The sequence below is a fragment of the Schistocerca piceifrons genome, chromosome 2 (genome assembly GCF_021461385.2).
Source record: "Schistocerca piceifrons isolate TAMUIC-IGC-003096 chromosome 2, iqSchPice1.1, whole genome shotgun sequence".
In the NCBI taxonomy this organism is placed as follows: domain Eukaryota; kingdom Metazoa; phylum Arthropoda; class Insecta; order Orthoptera; family Acrididae; genus Schistocerca; species Schistocerca piceifrons.
Window position 1 is genome coordinate 264,191,547 of NC_060139.1, and position 17,983 is coordinate 264,209,529.

Below are 17,983 nucleotides of genomic sequence, written 5' to 3' on the forward strand. Positions count from 1 at the left end.
AGGAACACATCGCCCAATTTGACTGAACGTCATTGCCTCATCCAACCTACATTCCAGCACCCTCGGACTTCCATCTCTTTGGGCCGCTTAAAGATTCTCTACGGGGAACACACTTTGAAGATGACGAGAGTGTCAGTTATGCAGTGAATACATGGCTGCGCCTACAGGACAAGAGCTTTTACCAGCAGGGAATACATGATCTTCCACAAAGTTGGCGTACGGCCATAGAACGTGATGGAGACTACGTAGAAAAATAAGACAAGAACAAGACATGTCGATGTATGTTGTCACCAAATTCCGATTCTTAACAATAAATATGTTCTGAGAAAAAATGTGTGGCATTACTTATTGAACGATCCTAGTATATGGCCTTTTAAAATAAAAAAAAATCTTAGGAACGGAACGACTGTCATCGTAACCAGATAACTACCATTGCAGATTTCTCCGGCCGTTTCACAGAGAAATTAATTGTTCACAGTGTGCTCTGAGCTATAGGTCTGAGTACATAAGAGAACGGTCACCACATCCGTGAGTCCCTGAACCTCATCTTAACCGCATCCGCAAGTCTCTGACTCGCACCCGCGGATACTGAAATTTCGCAAACCACTTCTTACCGGACGATAGGATGGCGAGCAGGATGAGTTATTTTTGTCCGAGCATTCGTCTTTGGATCTGCACTGTACGTTAACGGCTCGGTGTATCTAAATGTCAGGCGCATCAAATTAAAAGTACTCACTTGTTTGAGAGCTGATTAGATACACTGCTAGTTACATAGACCCACAGAGAGGGTAATGTTATGGATGCGTCTAACAGTGGAAAACAACATTTTTTTATATTTAAGGCATTTTGGCGAGAAGAAATTTCGTACCCGCACATTCTGTGAAGGGATACCACAATTTGTATTCGATAAACTAAAAATAAAGGGATGTAGCAGGTTGCAGTAGTTATTCAGAGATGAAAAGGATTGCTCAGGAGAGACTATCGTGCAGAGCTACGTGAAACCAGTCTTCGGACCCAACACCATAACAGCAAATGAAAAACGTAGAAACCGACTACGACAAAAGTGCAAGAAAACACAATCCATCATTTTTCTATGAGCTACAAAATTCCATCTTAATTTGTTCGAACACTGGTTTGATGCAGCTCTAGCCAGTACAAGATTCTTCATGTCTCCATATCTACTTGAACGTACTCAATTTCGAGCTGAGTATTGTAGTTAAGACTTGGTTTCCCTGGAAAATTTAGCTCCCCAGTATTCCGTCCAGAACCAGATTGACTATTCCTTGATGGTTCAGGATGTTCCCTATCGATCGACTCCTTCTTTAAGTCAAATTTTAGCATAAATTCATTTTATTCAGTTTGATTTGGTACCTATTGATTTGTTATTCGATGAAACATATCTAGTTTTCAGCGATCTACTGGAGCACCACATTTCATAATCATCTATTCATTTCTTGTCTTTAGTGTTATTCTCCACGTTTCGCTTGTCTACAAGGCAACATTCCACACAAATACTTTCAGATAATACCTCATAACTTTTAAATCTGTATTACATCTTAACATATTTTTTTTCACAAAACCTTCTCTCGTTATTGTAACTCTGCATGTTATATCCCGTTTTCTCCGGCCACCGTCATTTATTTTGCCGCCCAAATAGCAAAACTGATCTGCAACTTTCACTGTCTCATTTCCTAATTTAATTCTCTAAGGTTCACTTTTTGCAATCCGACGACATACCACTACCCTTATCCTACTTACGTTGATGTTCATCTTTTCGCAACACTATTCATATTAACCAGCTGATCTTCCAAGTCATTTGCTGTCTGTGACAGAATTATAGCGTAATCGGCAAACTTTGTAGTTTGCCCGGCGGACAAATACTGCATCATTTTTCGGGAGTGTGTCCGTGGTATTATTAACTCTTGTACCGGTATTACGGCTGATTACCTTTAAGCCACTGTCAAGGTGAGGCACTTACAATATGTTTAGAGCACTGTACACTGAGGCGCAAACGCGACTAACTTTGAAGAATAATGGAATACTTAAAGTTTTTATTTTCTTCGCCCCGCTCTCCATTTCCGACTTCGAAATTCTCATAATGTTCTCTATTAATACAGTGCCGACAGGCAAAATGTCTCGTATTCTTGCTTCCTTAATTTCTATCAGTCGACAGCGTTGCCCATGGAAATCACCTTGGAGGCTGTGATTGTTAGGTTTTTCTCTAAACGTATTAGCTACCTTGGTTTGATAGCAAATTCCAGTCTCTCTATCATCGCCTTCATCTACGTCAAACAAATTTTCATCCAGTGTTAACATTTTACAACGAAAGTAATTACTCCTAATTATTTGTTAAACCTTAACTAATTCTCCGAAAGGCAGCTCGCTCCGAACGCAAAATCGTAAAGGCCTCCACAAACTAGTCCCCGGTCTCAGCAGTTTGCGAGTGTTTCCTGTATACCTTGTCCTACTTTGCAGCTGAGTGTTCTACGTCACTTATACTCCAGTAAAGGTGAATCACCGTTATTCTCTATTCCCAGAAAATCGACTCACATCAAAGAATACCTGCATGCAGAGTGTCACCATTACCTAGCACGAAAGAACAGCGTGGCATGTACTCCCAAGCTTACTGGATAAGCAACGCTGCTAATCTTTACCATGAATTAAACAAACTCTGAGTACATGCAGAGAGCAGTAAAAACATGCAGTGAGGATCAGCGAAGATTACGCCGATAAAGGAACAGGAGCTCAGCTCTCTCTTGTTTGGGTACCTCATTTGCGACCGCTTAAGAGAGGTGCAGTAACCAGGGCTACATTTCAGATCGGCTTCAAGATCCGAGATCTATAGAGGCCCGTCAAGGATTCCTTGGATGCTCTCTAAGCTGCAGGTTATTGCCGTGACTTCTATGGGCAGTATCGGGGATGCTGTTAGCGTTCGCGTGTAGGAGCAAGTGAGTTACACGTGACTGTGACAACACAGCAAACCAGATATAGCCCAAAACCACCTGCAATATGGCCGACCCAAAAATTTTCAAGAGGCCAGCGTACTTGCCCGGCAGCCAGAGATACAGCAGCAGAAAACAAGAGTGCTGTCGAAATAGTTAAACGCTCTAACAGCATGGACAGCGAGGATGGCTGCAAGTTAGCGGCGGCCTAGCTGTCGGCGATCCCAATCCCACGAGCCACGTTTTTTCGCCACCTACTTACTCATCAAGTCTCGTGCTCAACTGTATGAAGAAGTGGCCACAGAAAGCTGCCGTGTTGTATCGACGTCTAGATGTAGGTAAACGTGGCCGCTGGTTACCAGCTGCTGATTCGCTGTGGCTTGGCCAGTCGCTGGCTAGGGCAGCATAGGCAGTAGCCTACCGTACACCCATCCCTCACTGGCGTCTTGCCTTTGAAATGTCCAATGACGTTCCAGGAAAGTGACCGAAATAGAACGGTGTATAGGAAAGAGTGTGCTCATAAACCAGTAGGTTTGTCGCCATGAATGTGGTCGAAAGGTGAAACGTCGGTCTGCAAAGACTGTCGAAACATCGGTTTTGTAGCTTTCTGGTGATTCATAACGATGCGGTCTAATGCCCAAAAGGAGTTTGTTCAAACAGCCGTAGCCTACTTTCCTAAAAATTAACATGTCTTAGTCGATCAAATCTTTATAACCCCTCAACTTCAAATACACTCAACGTAAATTGCAAGCAATGTCGACGGACATGCATGACTACAGAGTTCAATCACATTACAAATTTTATCATAAAATTCTAAGCAATATCATCAGAGCATCAGAACGCATGTATTTCCAAGAAAAAAGGGGTTCCTCTGACTAAAGTTAAAGAACAATTTGGAACGTAACAATAAATGTGTCAGGAGGAAGAGACAATTTCGTTAAGCGTAAATATCGAACTGATGAAAGGTAGCCCTAAAACTACAGACCATTTCAGCAAATTTTGTCGTATACGACGGTCACTCCAAAAGAAATGAACACTATTTTTGTCAAAATACAGTTTTCGTTCTGCATGTGTGAACGTTTTACGGTGTGTAGATACATCCTTCCCGCTTGTTTTCAAACTTAGTTCAATCTGTTCCCGTGAGTGCCGCCGTCACAGCATATCTTCGAGATGGCTGCTACACTTGACGTTCGTCAGAAGCAACGTGCTGTCATAGAATTTCTGTCCTGTGAAAACGAGACAGTGGGAAACATCCAAAAGAGGTTGAAAAAGGTGTATGGAGATGCTGCTGTCGATCGCAGTACAGTTAGTCGGTGGGCAAGCAGGTTACGTGATGAAAGCGGGCACGGCAATATTCAGGATTGTATTCGCAGCGGCAGACCTCGTACTGCACACACTCCGACAATGTGCAAAGAGTTAACGAATTGGTGACTGCTGACAGTCGCATCATAGTGAACGAATTGTCACTCTACGTTGGGGTAGGGGAAGGAAGTGTTTGCAGAATACTGAAAGTGTTGGCGTTAAAAAAAGGATTGTGCCAGGTGGGTTCCCAGGATGTTGACAGTGGCTCACAAAGAAACAAGAAAAACGGTATGCAACGAACTTTTGGAACAGTACGAGAATGGTGTAGATGAATTTCTTGGAGGAATTGTGACAGGTGATGAAACATGGCTCCATCATTTTTCCCCAGAGACGAAGAGGCAATCAGTGGAGTGGCATCATGCAAATTCACCCAAGGAAAAAAGTTCAAAACCACACCTTCTGCTGGAAAAGTTATGGCTACGGTGTTTTTCGATTCGGAAGGACTCTTGCTTGTGGACATCATTCCAAGTGAAACCACCATACATTCTGATGCATATGTGACGACACTGAAGAAACTTCAAGCTCGACTGAGTCTTGTTCGACCACATCGGTAAAAGCAGGATGTTTTGCTGTTGCACGACAATGCACGGCCGCATGTCAGTCAAAAAACCATGGAAGAGATCATAAAACTCGGATGGACAACAGCCGCATTACAGTCCTGACCTGGCTCCATGTGACTATCATCTCTTTGGGAAACTGAAAGACTCTCTTCGTGGAACAAGGTTTGAAGATGATGACTCCCTTGTGCACGCTGCCAAACAGTGGCTCCAACAGGTTGTTCCAGAATTTTACCGTGCTGGTATACAGGCGCTGGTTCCAAGATGGCGTAAGGCAGTTGAGAGGGATGGAAATTATGTGGAGAAATGAAAATATTGTTCGTAAAGGATGTATCTCCACACTGTAAAACTTTCAAACATGTAGAATAAAAGTGACCCTCGTAATTACCAGGCGTAGAAGTACGAAACCGGAATTTCCCTCTAGATGGTGCTAGTCGTCAGTGTAGGGCCCCGTGGGACGGCGTCTGCGGCGCCGTCTGCTTCCTGTAACGGCTGACGACATATGTCAACACACAGTAACCCAAGTTCCATACATCGGTATCTGTTTCAAACGCGTAAACATATGCAGTTTTGTGCCTACGAACTACGATTTGCAGACAGCGTTGGTTTTCCATTATTATTTGCAGATAACTACTGCAGAATCGCTTCGAATGCTTGTCGAAACTTTCGGTGAGCATGACATTGGGAAAACACAGCGTTTCGAGTAGTTCAAAAAATTCAAAAGTGGTGATTTTGACGTGAGAAACAACGAGCGTGGGAAACCACCGAAAAAGTTAGAAGACAACGAATTGCAGGCCTCATTGGATGAAAATGATACTCAACGTCAACAGGAACTCGCGGAACAACTGAATGTGACGCAGAAAATCGTTTCTCTTCGGTTGAAAGCTATGGAAAAGGTGCAGAAAGTGGTAAAATGCGTACCGCGTGAACTGAATAAAAGTCAGCAAGCAAATCCAAAGACCAGTTGTGAAATGCTGCTCGCCAGATTAAAAAGAAAGTCGTTTCTCCATTGAATAGTGACAGGTGATGAAAAATGAATATTTTGAGAATCCTGAGCGTCGCAAATCGTGCGTAAATCCATGAAAACCGTCGACATCCACTGCAAGACCACATCGCTTTGGATAGAAGACATTGCTCTGTGTTTGACGGGATCAGAAGGGTGTCATCTATTAGGAGCTGCTAAAACCTGGTGAAACCGTTGACACTGATCGCTACCAACGGAAAATGATGATATAAATCGAGCATTACGTGAAAAACGACCGGCCGGCCGGTGTGGCCGCGCGGTTCTAGGCGCGTCAGTCTGGACCCGCGCGGCCGCTACGGTTGCAGGTTCGAATCCTGCCTCGGGCATGGATGTGTGTGATGTCCTTAGGTTAGTTAGATTTAAGTAGCTCTAAGTTCTAGGGGACTGATGACCTCAGATGTTAAGTCCCATAGTGCTCAGAGCCATTTGAACCATTTTTTTTTTGAAAAACGACCGAAATATGGAAAAAGACAACACAAAGTCATATTGCTCCGTGATAACGCCCATCACTTTCAGCAAAAGGGGTCAGGGAAACGATCGCGGCGTTCAGTTTGGAAATACTACGGCAAGCGCTTATTCTCTAGACTTGTCTCCTTCCGATTATCATCTGTTTCCATCAGTGGCACACGATCTCGCTGAACAACACTTCAATTCGTATGAAAATGTACGAAAATGGCTCGCTGACTGGTTCGCTTCAAAAGGAGAACTGTTTTTTTGGCATGGCATTCATAGCCTGCCGGAGAGGTGGGCGAAATGTATAAACAGCAGTGGAGATTGTTTATCAGTTTCAAGCAACAGAAGTGTAATTATTACAACCAAATTCCGATTTCATACTTCTACACCTGGTAGCACATAATTTAGGCCTGCACACTTCTTTAGTGGATACCAACAGTTCCCAAGAAAAGCACACCAAATCAAACTAGTAAAATTCAACTTTCGCCTTATTTTTGCGAATGTTACTCGACATACGCAGATCAACTGCCACTCCTGCTAAAAATGACAGTTCATTTATCGTAACTGAACTTCACGAGACAGTAGTGTTCGAAATAATGGTTGAAATTCGTTTGACCTCTTCTCAAGACACAATCTGCATACCTTGCGTACTAACTATGAAAGCGTCGACCAAATGTGGCTCAAATTAAAAAAAAAAAAATATGTGGTTGACGACAATGGAGATATTCATACGAATTAATAGTGGCGATTCCTCATGGTACAAAAATGATGATAAAGTTGCAGAAGCAACGAAAAAGCATGCCAGATTTTTTAAAGAAGCAAAATCTCCAAGATTGGCAACGATATTCATGTGTTAGATATTTCGACGTTTCGTGAGGACTTCAGTGTGAAGTGCTTTTAATATTTTTCACAGCGTTCCATTGTCTCGAAATCTGGTAGATAATGTTGGAATGTGTGTGAATTCCTAAGGGACCAAACTGCTGAGGTCATCTGTCCCTAGACTTACACCCTACTTAAACTAGCTTATGCTAAGAACAACATGCACACCCATGCCCGAGGGAGGACCTACGGTGAGAGGGGCCGCGCAATCCGTACATGGCGCCTCGAACCGCGCGGCCATTCCGCGCGCCGGCAGATAATCCAAAGAGATTCTGGTCGTATATAAAGTATACCAACGACAAAGAGACAATGACAGTTTCACTGCTTTATGACAATGATGACGACGACAGAAGCACTAAAGCGAAGTTACTACAGATGGTTTTCCGAAATTCGTTCACCAAAGGAGATACGATAGATACTCCAGAATTCGAATCAGAAACAGCTGCCAATATGAGTAATGCGATAGTAGATATTCTTGGTATAGTAAAGTTGTTTAAGTCACTTAATAAAGACAAGTTTGATGAAATACACTCCTGGAAATTGAAATAAGAACACCGTGAATTCATTGTCCCAGGAAGGGGAAACTTTATTGACACATTCCTGGGGTCAGATACATCACATGATCACACTGACAGAACCACAGGCACATAGACACAGGCAACAGAGCATGCACAATGTCGGCACTAGTACAGTGTATATCCACCTTTCGCAGCAATGCAGGCTGCTATTCTCCCATGGAGACGATCGTAGAGATGCTGGATGTAGTCCTGTGGAACGGCTTGCCATGCCATTTCCACCTGGCGCCTCAGTTGGACCAGCGTTCGTGCTGGACGTGCAGACCGCGTGAGACGACGCTTCATCCAGTCCCAAACATGCTCAATGGGGGACAGATCCGGAGATCTTGCTGGCCAGGGTAGTTGACTTACACCTTCTAGAGCACGTTGGGTGGCACGGGATACAAGCGGACGTGCATTGTCCTGTTGGAACAGCAAGTTCCCATGCCGGTCTAGGAATGGTAGAACGATGGGTTCGATGACGGTTTGGATGTACCGTGCACTATTCAGTGTCCCCTCGACGATCACCAGTGGTGTACGGCCAGTGTAGGAGATCGCTCCCCACACCATGATGCCGGGTGTTGGCCCTGTGTGCCTCGGTCGTATGCAGTCCTGATTGTGGCGCTCACCTGCACGGCGCCAAACACGCATACGACCATCATTGGCACCAAGGCAGAAGCGACTCTCATCGCTGAAGACGACACGTCTCCATTCGTCCCTCCATTCACGCCTGTCGCGACACCACTGGAGGCGGGCTGCACGATGTTGGGGCGTGAGCGGAAGACGGCCTAACGGTGAGCGGGACCGTAGCCCAGCTTCATGGAGACGGTTGCGAATGGTCCTCGCCGATACCCCAGGAGCAACAGTGTCCCTAATTTGCTGGGAAGTGGCGGTGCGGTCCCCTACGGCACTGCGTAGGATCCTACGGTCTTGGCGTGCATCCGTGCGTCTTTGCGGTCCGGTCCCAGGTCGACGGGCACGTGCACCTTCCGCCGACCACTGGCGACATCATCGATGTACTGTGGAGACCTCACGCCCCACGTGTTGAGCAATTCGGCGGTACGTCCACCCGGCCTCCCGCATGCCCACTATACGCCCTCGCTCAAAGTCCGTCAACTGCACATACGGTTCACGTCCACGCTGTCGCGGCATGCTACCAGTGTTAAAGACTGCGATGGAGCTCCGTATGCCACGGCAAACTGGCTGACACTGACGGCGGCGGTGCACAAATGCTGCGCAGCTAGCGCCATTCGACGGCCAACACCGCGGTTCCTGGTGTGTCCGCTGTGCCGTGCGTGTGATCATTGCTTGTACAGCCCTCTCGAAGTGTCCGGGGCAAATATGGTGGGTCTGACACACCGGTGTCAATGTGTTCTTTTTTCCATTTCCAGGAGTGTAGTTACAGTTTTTAGCAATAAGATACAAACGTTCGCTCGTATTTTTAATTTACCTCAATTGGTAAGGTTATTGGGCCTCATTTTTCTATTCGGTTACCGTACTTAAAAGAAGTGAAGGCGAGGACCCAGAAAGCCTTTAGCAACATCTGTTGGGGAACGGACAATGCGATTCTGTTCCAGGTTTGTAGGGACTATGGGTGTGGGTGCACCTTCTTACCTGACCATCATTGATGTTATCCACCATGTGGGTATCAGCTTGTCTTCGGTTACCTTACAGGATTAGTCTCTTTGCTGCGACTGGGAAACCACCGCTTACCATTGGGCAGCAACTCCGCCTCTCTGTTCCCACTTCACCAATATACCATCCAGTTGTCCATCAAGTTGTGGAATGCCTTTTGCAGCATGAGCCGGAGTCACTCGGTGTTGGGCAAGTAAAAAGTCAACCGCCTGCCGCCCTGGATACTGCAGAGGTCCAGAGTAATTTTGTATTTAGTCCAGTACGAGAGAGGTTGCCCTTCTACATCTGTTTTTAATACAATATTTTAAATGAACACTACAGCTATACATTTGTATTCCCGGGTGTGTCCAAACCACGGAACTCCCTTGGCTGCTCTGTTGTTTTCCCTGATAGTGTTCAAGATCCAGTCACCTCAATCTGGTCACCTTAGGAATTCACTGAGTTCGATACAGAACTATACGCCATCCTGAGGGGGCATTGGAGCAGATTAGATGTGTTGCGAGTGCTATATTCATCGTGTGTTAGACTTCCTGAGTGCCCTTAACACTCTACAACATTTTTAACCACCAGATAAAGTAATGAAGAAAATACAGGACGCCTTTTTCCACTTATAAAGACTGGGATCTGAGGTGTCTTTCTGCTGGGTTCCAGGGCACATGGGCATTACGGGAAACGAAAGGGCAGATATAGCACCCAATAAGTCGTGCCACGATAATACAATAATTCAGTGTGCCAACTACCTACATACTATCACCTCACTGCTGAAATACAGATTTGTGTGTGTGTGTGTGTGTGTGTGTGTGTGTGTGTGTGTGTGTGTAGGTGGGTAGAAGACTGGCTGGAACTGACAGGCAACAAGCTACACCACGTCAGCTCGGTCATGGCGTACACCTTGTTAGCTAAGTAAAAGGGCTGAAATCCTTCTCGCTGCTCTTCACAAAGGACACAGCCCTATGGGGCATGGCTTCTTGCCTTGGGGAGCGAACCCTCACACGTGTGGTGCTTGTGACGTACAAATAATATTTTAGTTGTCTATTTGACTATGTTTTATATTCAGACAACAGGATAGCATCTAATTTACCTACCAATTCGCGCTCTATTTCAACTGACAATGACACGGATGTGGTACGACTTTCAAGGTTCTGTGTACAATCCGACTTGTTCAGTAAAATTTTAGGTATCAACTAGAAACGTATACCCGAGCAGTTCGTTTACTTTTCCTCTTGCATTAATGTGTTTTAATTCACAGTTTTACAAAATCTGACGACATTTTCGCTTTCTTAAAGAATGACTGCTAAAACATACAAAAGCATTCTCCTAAAGTTTTACGGAGATTCTTTTTATGTGTTACCAAGGTGACCTGATTATTCATGATTTTGTAAGTGATCAGCCAGAGCCACATATACCTGCGTAATTCTTTTCGCTTTCCTCTTGTGTTCTTTGTGGTTTAATACAGAGTTTTGCAAAAACCTGATTACATTTACACACTTTCTGGCCGTTAGTGAGATGGTAAGAAAGTGAGTGTACAAACACACACACACACACACACACACACACACACACATACACACAGGCAATTAAAGGCTGAAAAGTTGTAGAGTCGTACCAAGCCACAAGAAAGAGAATGGATGTAATCAGCTAAATTATAGACTCTGATGACTGACAGTAGTAGGATTCTGCAACGTACTCTATGTGATCAAAAGTATCCGGACATCTGGCTGAAAATGACTTAGAAGTTCTTGGGGACCTCCATCGGCAATGCCTTGATGACAGCTTCCATTCTCGCGCATACGTTCAATCAGGTGCCGGAATGTTCCTTGGGGAGTGACAGCCCATTCTTCACGGAGTGCTGCGCTGAGGAGAGGTATGGATGTCGGTCGGTGAGGCCTGGCGTTCCAAACATCCCAAAGGTATTCTATAGGATTCAGCTCAGGACTCTGTGCAGGCCAGGCTAATTACAGGGATGTTATTGTCGTGTAACCACTCCGCCACAGGCCGTGCATTATGAACGGGTGCTCGATCGTGTTGAAAGATGCAATCGCCATCCCCGAATTGCTCTTCATCAGTGGGAAGCAAGACCATAACACCACCTCCTCCGAATTTTACTGTTGGCACTAACACACACGTTCACGGGCTCTCGCCATACCCACTCCCTGCCATCGGATTGCCACATTGTGTACCGTGATTTGTCACTTCACACAACGTTTTTCCACTGTTAAATCGTCCAATGTTTACGCACTTTACACCAAGCGAGGCGTCGTTTGGCATTCACCGGTGTGATGTGTGGCTTATGAGCAGCTGTTCGACCATGAAATCCAAGTTTTCTCACCTCCAGCCTAACTGTCAATAGCACTTTCAGTGGTTCCTGATGCAGTATGGAATTTCTGTGTGGTGGCCTGGACAGATGTCTGCCTATTACACATTACGACCCTCTTCAACTGTCAGCAGTCTCTGTCAGTCAACAGACGAGGTCGGCCTGTACGCTTTTGTGCTGTATGTGTCCCTTCACTTTTTCACTTCACTATCACGTCGGAAACAGTGGACCTAGGGATGTTTAGGAGTGTGGAAATCTCCGGTACAGACGTATGACACAAGTGGCACCCGATCACCTGACCACATTCGAAGTCCGTGAGTTCCGCGGAGCGCCCCATTTTGCTTTCTCACGGTATCTAATGACTATTGAGGTCGCTGATATGGAGAACCTGGCAGTAGGTGGTAGCACAGTGCACCTAATATGAAAAACGTATGATTTTTGGGGTGTCCAAATGTTCAAATGTGTGTGAAATCTTATGGGACGTAGCTGCTACGGTCATCAGTCCCTAAGCTTACACACTACTTAATCTAAATTATCCGAAGGACAAACACACACACCCATGCCCGAGGGAGGACTCGAACCTCCGCCGTGAAGAGCCGCACAGTCCATGACAGCAGCGCCATAGACCGCTCGGCTAATCCCGCGCGGCTTTTGGGGTGTCTGGATACTTTTGATCACGTAGTGTTTATTGTATTCCAAGATTATGAAATATCTCTAAGAAAAGAATCGTTCCACACATAAGCAGCACACGTTAAGAAAATGCCGTTCTAGTGGAACATGACTGTCTGTTTAGTCAGTCAAAGTAATGGGTGTTATTGACAAGGAATCTCAGATTAATTCCATATTTCTAGATTTCCAGAAGGCCATCGACACCGTTCCCCACAAGTGACTATTAATCAAATTGTGGAGTGTCGCCTCAGTACTGCAACTGGGCGCCCTCACTCTCCACATAATGACTTCACCTTTCACTCTAGCGGCGTCTGTACAGTCCATTTGCTCACAGACTGAATCCGACTCAGAGTGTTGCTGTCGTGTTGGCAGGAGTCGGGATTGAACGCTGTAGCGATGGCTGACAACGAGGTCGTGGAGGCGGCGGTGGTGCTGCCCCCGGGGGTGGCGGCTGGGGGCAAGCGTGTCGCCACAGCGTTGATCCAGGAGAGTGCCGTCCACGAGGTCTTCCTCCAGCCGGGTCTCCAGCTCAACACCAACGTGCTCAGCGTCCAGGTACCGTCACACCCACCTCTCTACATGCGCCATGCCGTTGCTGTAGTCTTCAGTCCCAACAACTCTGCACGATACGCCATGCGCATGCCTCTTCATCTCTGTACAACTGCTGTATCTTACAGATACTTGACCCGCTTATGTATTCATGCTTTGGTCTCCTTCTACAGGTTTTACCCATACAGCAGCGCACTTACCAAATTCTCTGCTCCTTTATGCCTCTAGTTGTGCCCTATCAACTGATCACTTTTTGTAGCCCAATTGTACCATCTGCACGATGCAATCCAGCACCTTTTTGTTAGGTTAAAATCAGTGTTGACTGGAATATTCTGTTTTAATTTCCGAACGTGACCGAGGTAAATCACAGGGAACGATAGGCTATTTACAATTTGTACTGAAACCAGATGACAAATATAAGAGTCGAGGGGCAGGAAAGGGAAGCAGTGGTTGAGAAGGGAGTGAGACAGGGTTGTGGCCTATCTCCGATGTTACTCAATCTGTATACTGAGCAAGCAGTGAAGGAAACAAAAGAAAAATTTGGAACAGGAATCAGAATTCACGGAAAAGTAATAAAAACTTTGAGGTTTGCCGACGATATTGTAATTCTGTCAGAGACAGCAAAGGGCGTGGACGAGCAGCTGAACGGAATGGGCTGTGTCTTGAGAGGAGGATATAAGATGAACTCAAGAGCAAAACGAGGATAATGGAATGCAGTCAAATTAAATCAGATGATGCTGAGGGAATTAGATTAAGAAACGAGACACTTAAAGAGTAAATAAATTTTGCTATCTGGGAAGCAAAATAACTGATGATGGTCAAAGTAGAGAGGATTTAAAATGTAGACTGGCTATGGCAAGGAAAGCGTTTCTGAAGAAGAGAAATTTTTTAACATCAAGTATGGATTTAAGTGTCAAGAAGTCTTTTCTCCAAGTATTTGTATGGATTGTAGCCATGTGTGGATGTGAAACATGTGTGGGGCGGCGGTTGGAATAATATTGTTGTTGTATATAAATATGTTTGAATGTAGAAACACTTCCCGGCCGATGCACCATGTGTGGGGCAGCAGGTAGAATTAATTGTTTAACTGTTGCATAAATGTTTGTTTGAATGGAGAAACACTGCATTTCCCGGCCGATTAACCATATGTGCGGCGGCGGGTGGAATTATTCTTGTTAAATGTTCCTATTATTTAGAATGTTATTTATGCTGTCTTTCGCCGTTCTCGACACTGGCTCTCTAACTACAATATTGGCAACCAGAAAGTGATTAGTAAAACGTGAAGCTGTAATTAGAATTCCTAGTGCCCACTTCATCTGAGAATACACTTATAGTCAGAGCTTATAGCCCTGAGGAATTTAGGAGATTGTCCGGGATTTATAATCAAAAACGTTCGTGAAAAAAAAAAAGAACTTTCTCTATATTCTGAAAATCACAGATAAAACAAAGAATCCACACAATCTAACTAACAGAGCAGTTCAGTGTCTGATGCGCTGATGCAACTATAACTGTCCAAATTAAATGTTTGAATGAATGCTCGCCATAATTTTGATGATAATGTTCATCAAACGCCACGCTAACTAATGGTAGAATGTTTGTCCCGCGACGGCACATGAAAATACGACAATACGCAAACTGAAGATCGATAATTCAAGTCAACCCAGAATTAACACTTCATGATTTCATGGTTACGCGTATCTCGAGTAACTTAATACGGCATCCGAGGCTGTTTGTAGCAATGATACCGACGCGACCCGACTCCCGACACAGATGACGTGCTATTCAGCGTCTGGAGAGAACTGGGGCCTTCCTTCCTCGCGCAGCGTTCTTATATATAAAGCCGCGGTGCGGACGGCTAAGGGAAACGCCTGATCAAATCGGCTCTCCCGACTAGCCGTTGGGCTAGTAATGCACCACTTTAAGTTACCTAATAAATTATAGCTTCTCTTGCTGATGGCCGATGAAGCTCTCAATTTAAATGTGTATTCAGCACACAGGTAAGTAATTATAATAAAATTTTGACGTGGCTAAGTTAGATATTTTGGGCGAGAGAATTAATTTAATTACACTGCACGCAGTAGACGAGCTCTGAAATGGCCCTTTGGAGATACGCTATCGCTATAGTTTTATAGGTATTCAAATGAAACTTTTCACATCTTCATAGTTATAGCGGATCTCCAACCTACTTAAATATAAACATCCTAGCCTTATTTATTAGGCTACTTAATCTATCTTGCTTCCTTAAGTTTTAAGACGAAAACCAGAAAATCATGAATTTCCACTAAAATTTTAATTTGTGAAATCCAAAGTACTGTTTTTATTAAATAATTATGAAAAATGAATCTAATTATAAATTTTTAACTCTCTAGCTCTCTTCTGTTGCGCCAATGATTTTTACAGAAAAACGTCCAAATTTCGAAAATGGCTAAAGTTATCGAACTGATATTCAACACATATTAATTTAGTATTACTCCTGACATGCTAGAAATGTTTTAGGTTATTCACTTGATTTTTTAAAGTATTGCGCAACATTTATGACGTCAGAGCTAGTTACAGCAGACTGGCTGGCACACAATGGAAAGACTGATGTGAAATTACTACAGCATGAGTAGGCTGCTTCCCTACATCACCCTCTACTTAAATTTTTTGTTTTATGAATGTTAATGAATGAAAAAAAATTTAATTACAAAAAGGGAAGCAAGAGTACAGCTTAACTTCCTATGAAAATTTAAAATTGAAATGTAAACATATAGAAACATTAAAAGAAAACTGATTACCTACAATAATTATTTAAATTGCTGGCATGTTCACTGCCTCTTAAGCAACATTATTACTCAAAATTTTTAAGCAAAGTCCATGAAACACTTTGGCATACATATTGCCTTAGGTAACAAACACATAAAATATGTAAAATTATGAAAATCTTAAATCCATTAAATACATTTTTACATACACAAATTCAGAGAAAATATAACATGATACATAAACGGATGATTATCTCTTAGCAGTCTTTTCTAAACCTGAAAGAAATTTTCACAAATTATTTTTACACACGTGGTTGTAGCCGCTTTGGCTGGCGTCCTACACTTCCATTCACAAGGGTAGAGGAGGGGAAGTTGCTATGGTGTGCGTCCTTCACGTTCACTCTAAATTACATGGGGAAAGGGGAGGGGTCACTGTGAGTTGTGTCCAAGTCACACCACGCTGTCACGCAGCTACCAGCCTGCCATTATCTGGTTTGTCCTGTAGAACAAACAAAAAGAGTGCCTCAGACTCTGTTCACTTATTATCTAAGGGTGGGTCACAATGAAATGGGGATATATACATTTTATTCTTCAATAATTTTCTGGAACAAGGTTAACAGAACTTTTTTTTTTAATTTTACTCTCACGGTTACTTGATTGTCATAAAATCGGTAAACAAATGGCTCAAAACGCCGTTAGTCACTTACTAGAGAAATTTTTATGCTCAAGGCATATAATCATGAATCCTATTTAATCTGAATTTATTATTTCTGGGCCGGAACACTGAACCAATGCTCGGTACCTTCCTGATACAATTGCATTTTATTCACTTCGCTGACTCATCATTGATTACCTTATTCTTAGAGATAGTATGAGTATATTTGATTAGTAGTTGTTGTCTCAGCTTCTTTGTACATGTGCGTAGCTTTTGGTAATAGTACAGTTCTGAGTGTTCAAAACACACTACGTTTAGTTGACTACTAAATCCACTTATTGGTCCTCTGCTGCTGTGTCAGTTCCACATCTTCGGTTATGTACTTATTTCATCGAAGTGTATTTATGCTGAGCTATAAATAATGGTTCACGTCTGTCATTACGTACTTACTTACTTTGCTAGTGTATGAACTTAAGTAATACTCACTCCATTAACATTTAAAGCATAGGATAGCACATTTATTTCGTATCTAAAGTGTATTGCAGCTGATCAGTTTGCTCACGTGGCAATCCATTTCCACTCGATCGGACGCTGAAACCACAGGTACTCTCTCTCGACCTACCAGTACAATGCATTAAGTAATTATGGACGAGCGTAATGCTAAATTCCTTAAACCTATAGGACACCATGAGCTGCTCTGTCTCATCTAACATAAGGGTACCTATGGTCGCATTCACGCCTCCAACTCATAACCTCAGTACGTGTAGGTGTGTCCTGTCACACACTACACCAAAATAATGGCCAGCTCCAACCTTATAAATACTTCAGGGACGTGTCCTTCACGTCTCAACCACAAACACTGCTCAATTCTATTACACTCCCATTCCTTGCTACACAAGGTGAGTTTATTCTTACAACTTGTCTGCATATTTTTTCATAACACTAAGCAATCTCTTTTACTATTAATTGGTTAGCTCTGCCGCATACAATAGGTTTCATTGCCACTTCAGATCCTGCTTGTACACGAATTCGTATATCTTTTTAAATTACTATTGTGGGACCATCTCCAAGAAAACAACAACTTTGTACTTATAATATTACCATGGTTCTATACATATTTGTTGCTCAAATACATTTGTATCTTAATTACATCATACTCCTCTGTTGTTTATGTCACAGTTAGGTTTGTCACAGTAGGTATATATATATATATATATATATATATATATATATATATATATATATATATTTCTAATCGGTGGATAGAATGGTTACAGAACTCATGGCTTGATAGTCATGACGGAAAATTTTTGTATTAGAGAGTAAGCGCCGAAATTTTTGGGGACAGGAAAGATGAAGAATGAGTGAGACCTGAAATGGAAAGAAGATCTCACACAGCTGGGACTGCACAGCTGGCACACTGTGTAGAGGTTACAGAACAACCTCCTCCCTACAGCATTCATTAGTTTATTATTGGTTTAATAGTCATACCGGAAAATTTAATGTGTTGGAAAGAAGGGGTCGAAATTTTTGTGGACAGGAAAGATGAAGAATGAGTGAGACCTGAAATGGAAAGAAGATCTCACACAGCTGGGAATGCACAGCTGCCACACTGTGTAGAGGTTACAGAACAACCTCCTCCCTAC

The 17,983-nt window shown here is 43.4% G+C and overlaps 1 protein-coding gene across 1 annotated transcript in view; it reads left to right on the top strand.

The window, feature by feature from the left end:
- The window catches only part of LOC124775315 (adhesion G-protein coupled receptor G2-like), a 147,816-nt gene that overhangs the window by 48,378 nt on the left and 81,455 nt on the right, over nucleotides 1–17,983 (top strand). The window contains exon 5 of the mRNA XM_047250150.1: nucleotides 12,762–12,944. Coding sequence (XP_047106106.1) covers nucleotides 12,762–12,944 — 183 coding nt within the window. The remainder of the gene's footprint in view (nucleotides 1–12,761; nucleotides 12,945–17,983) is intronic.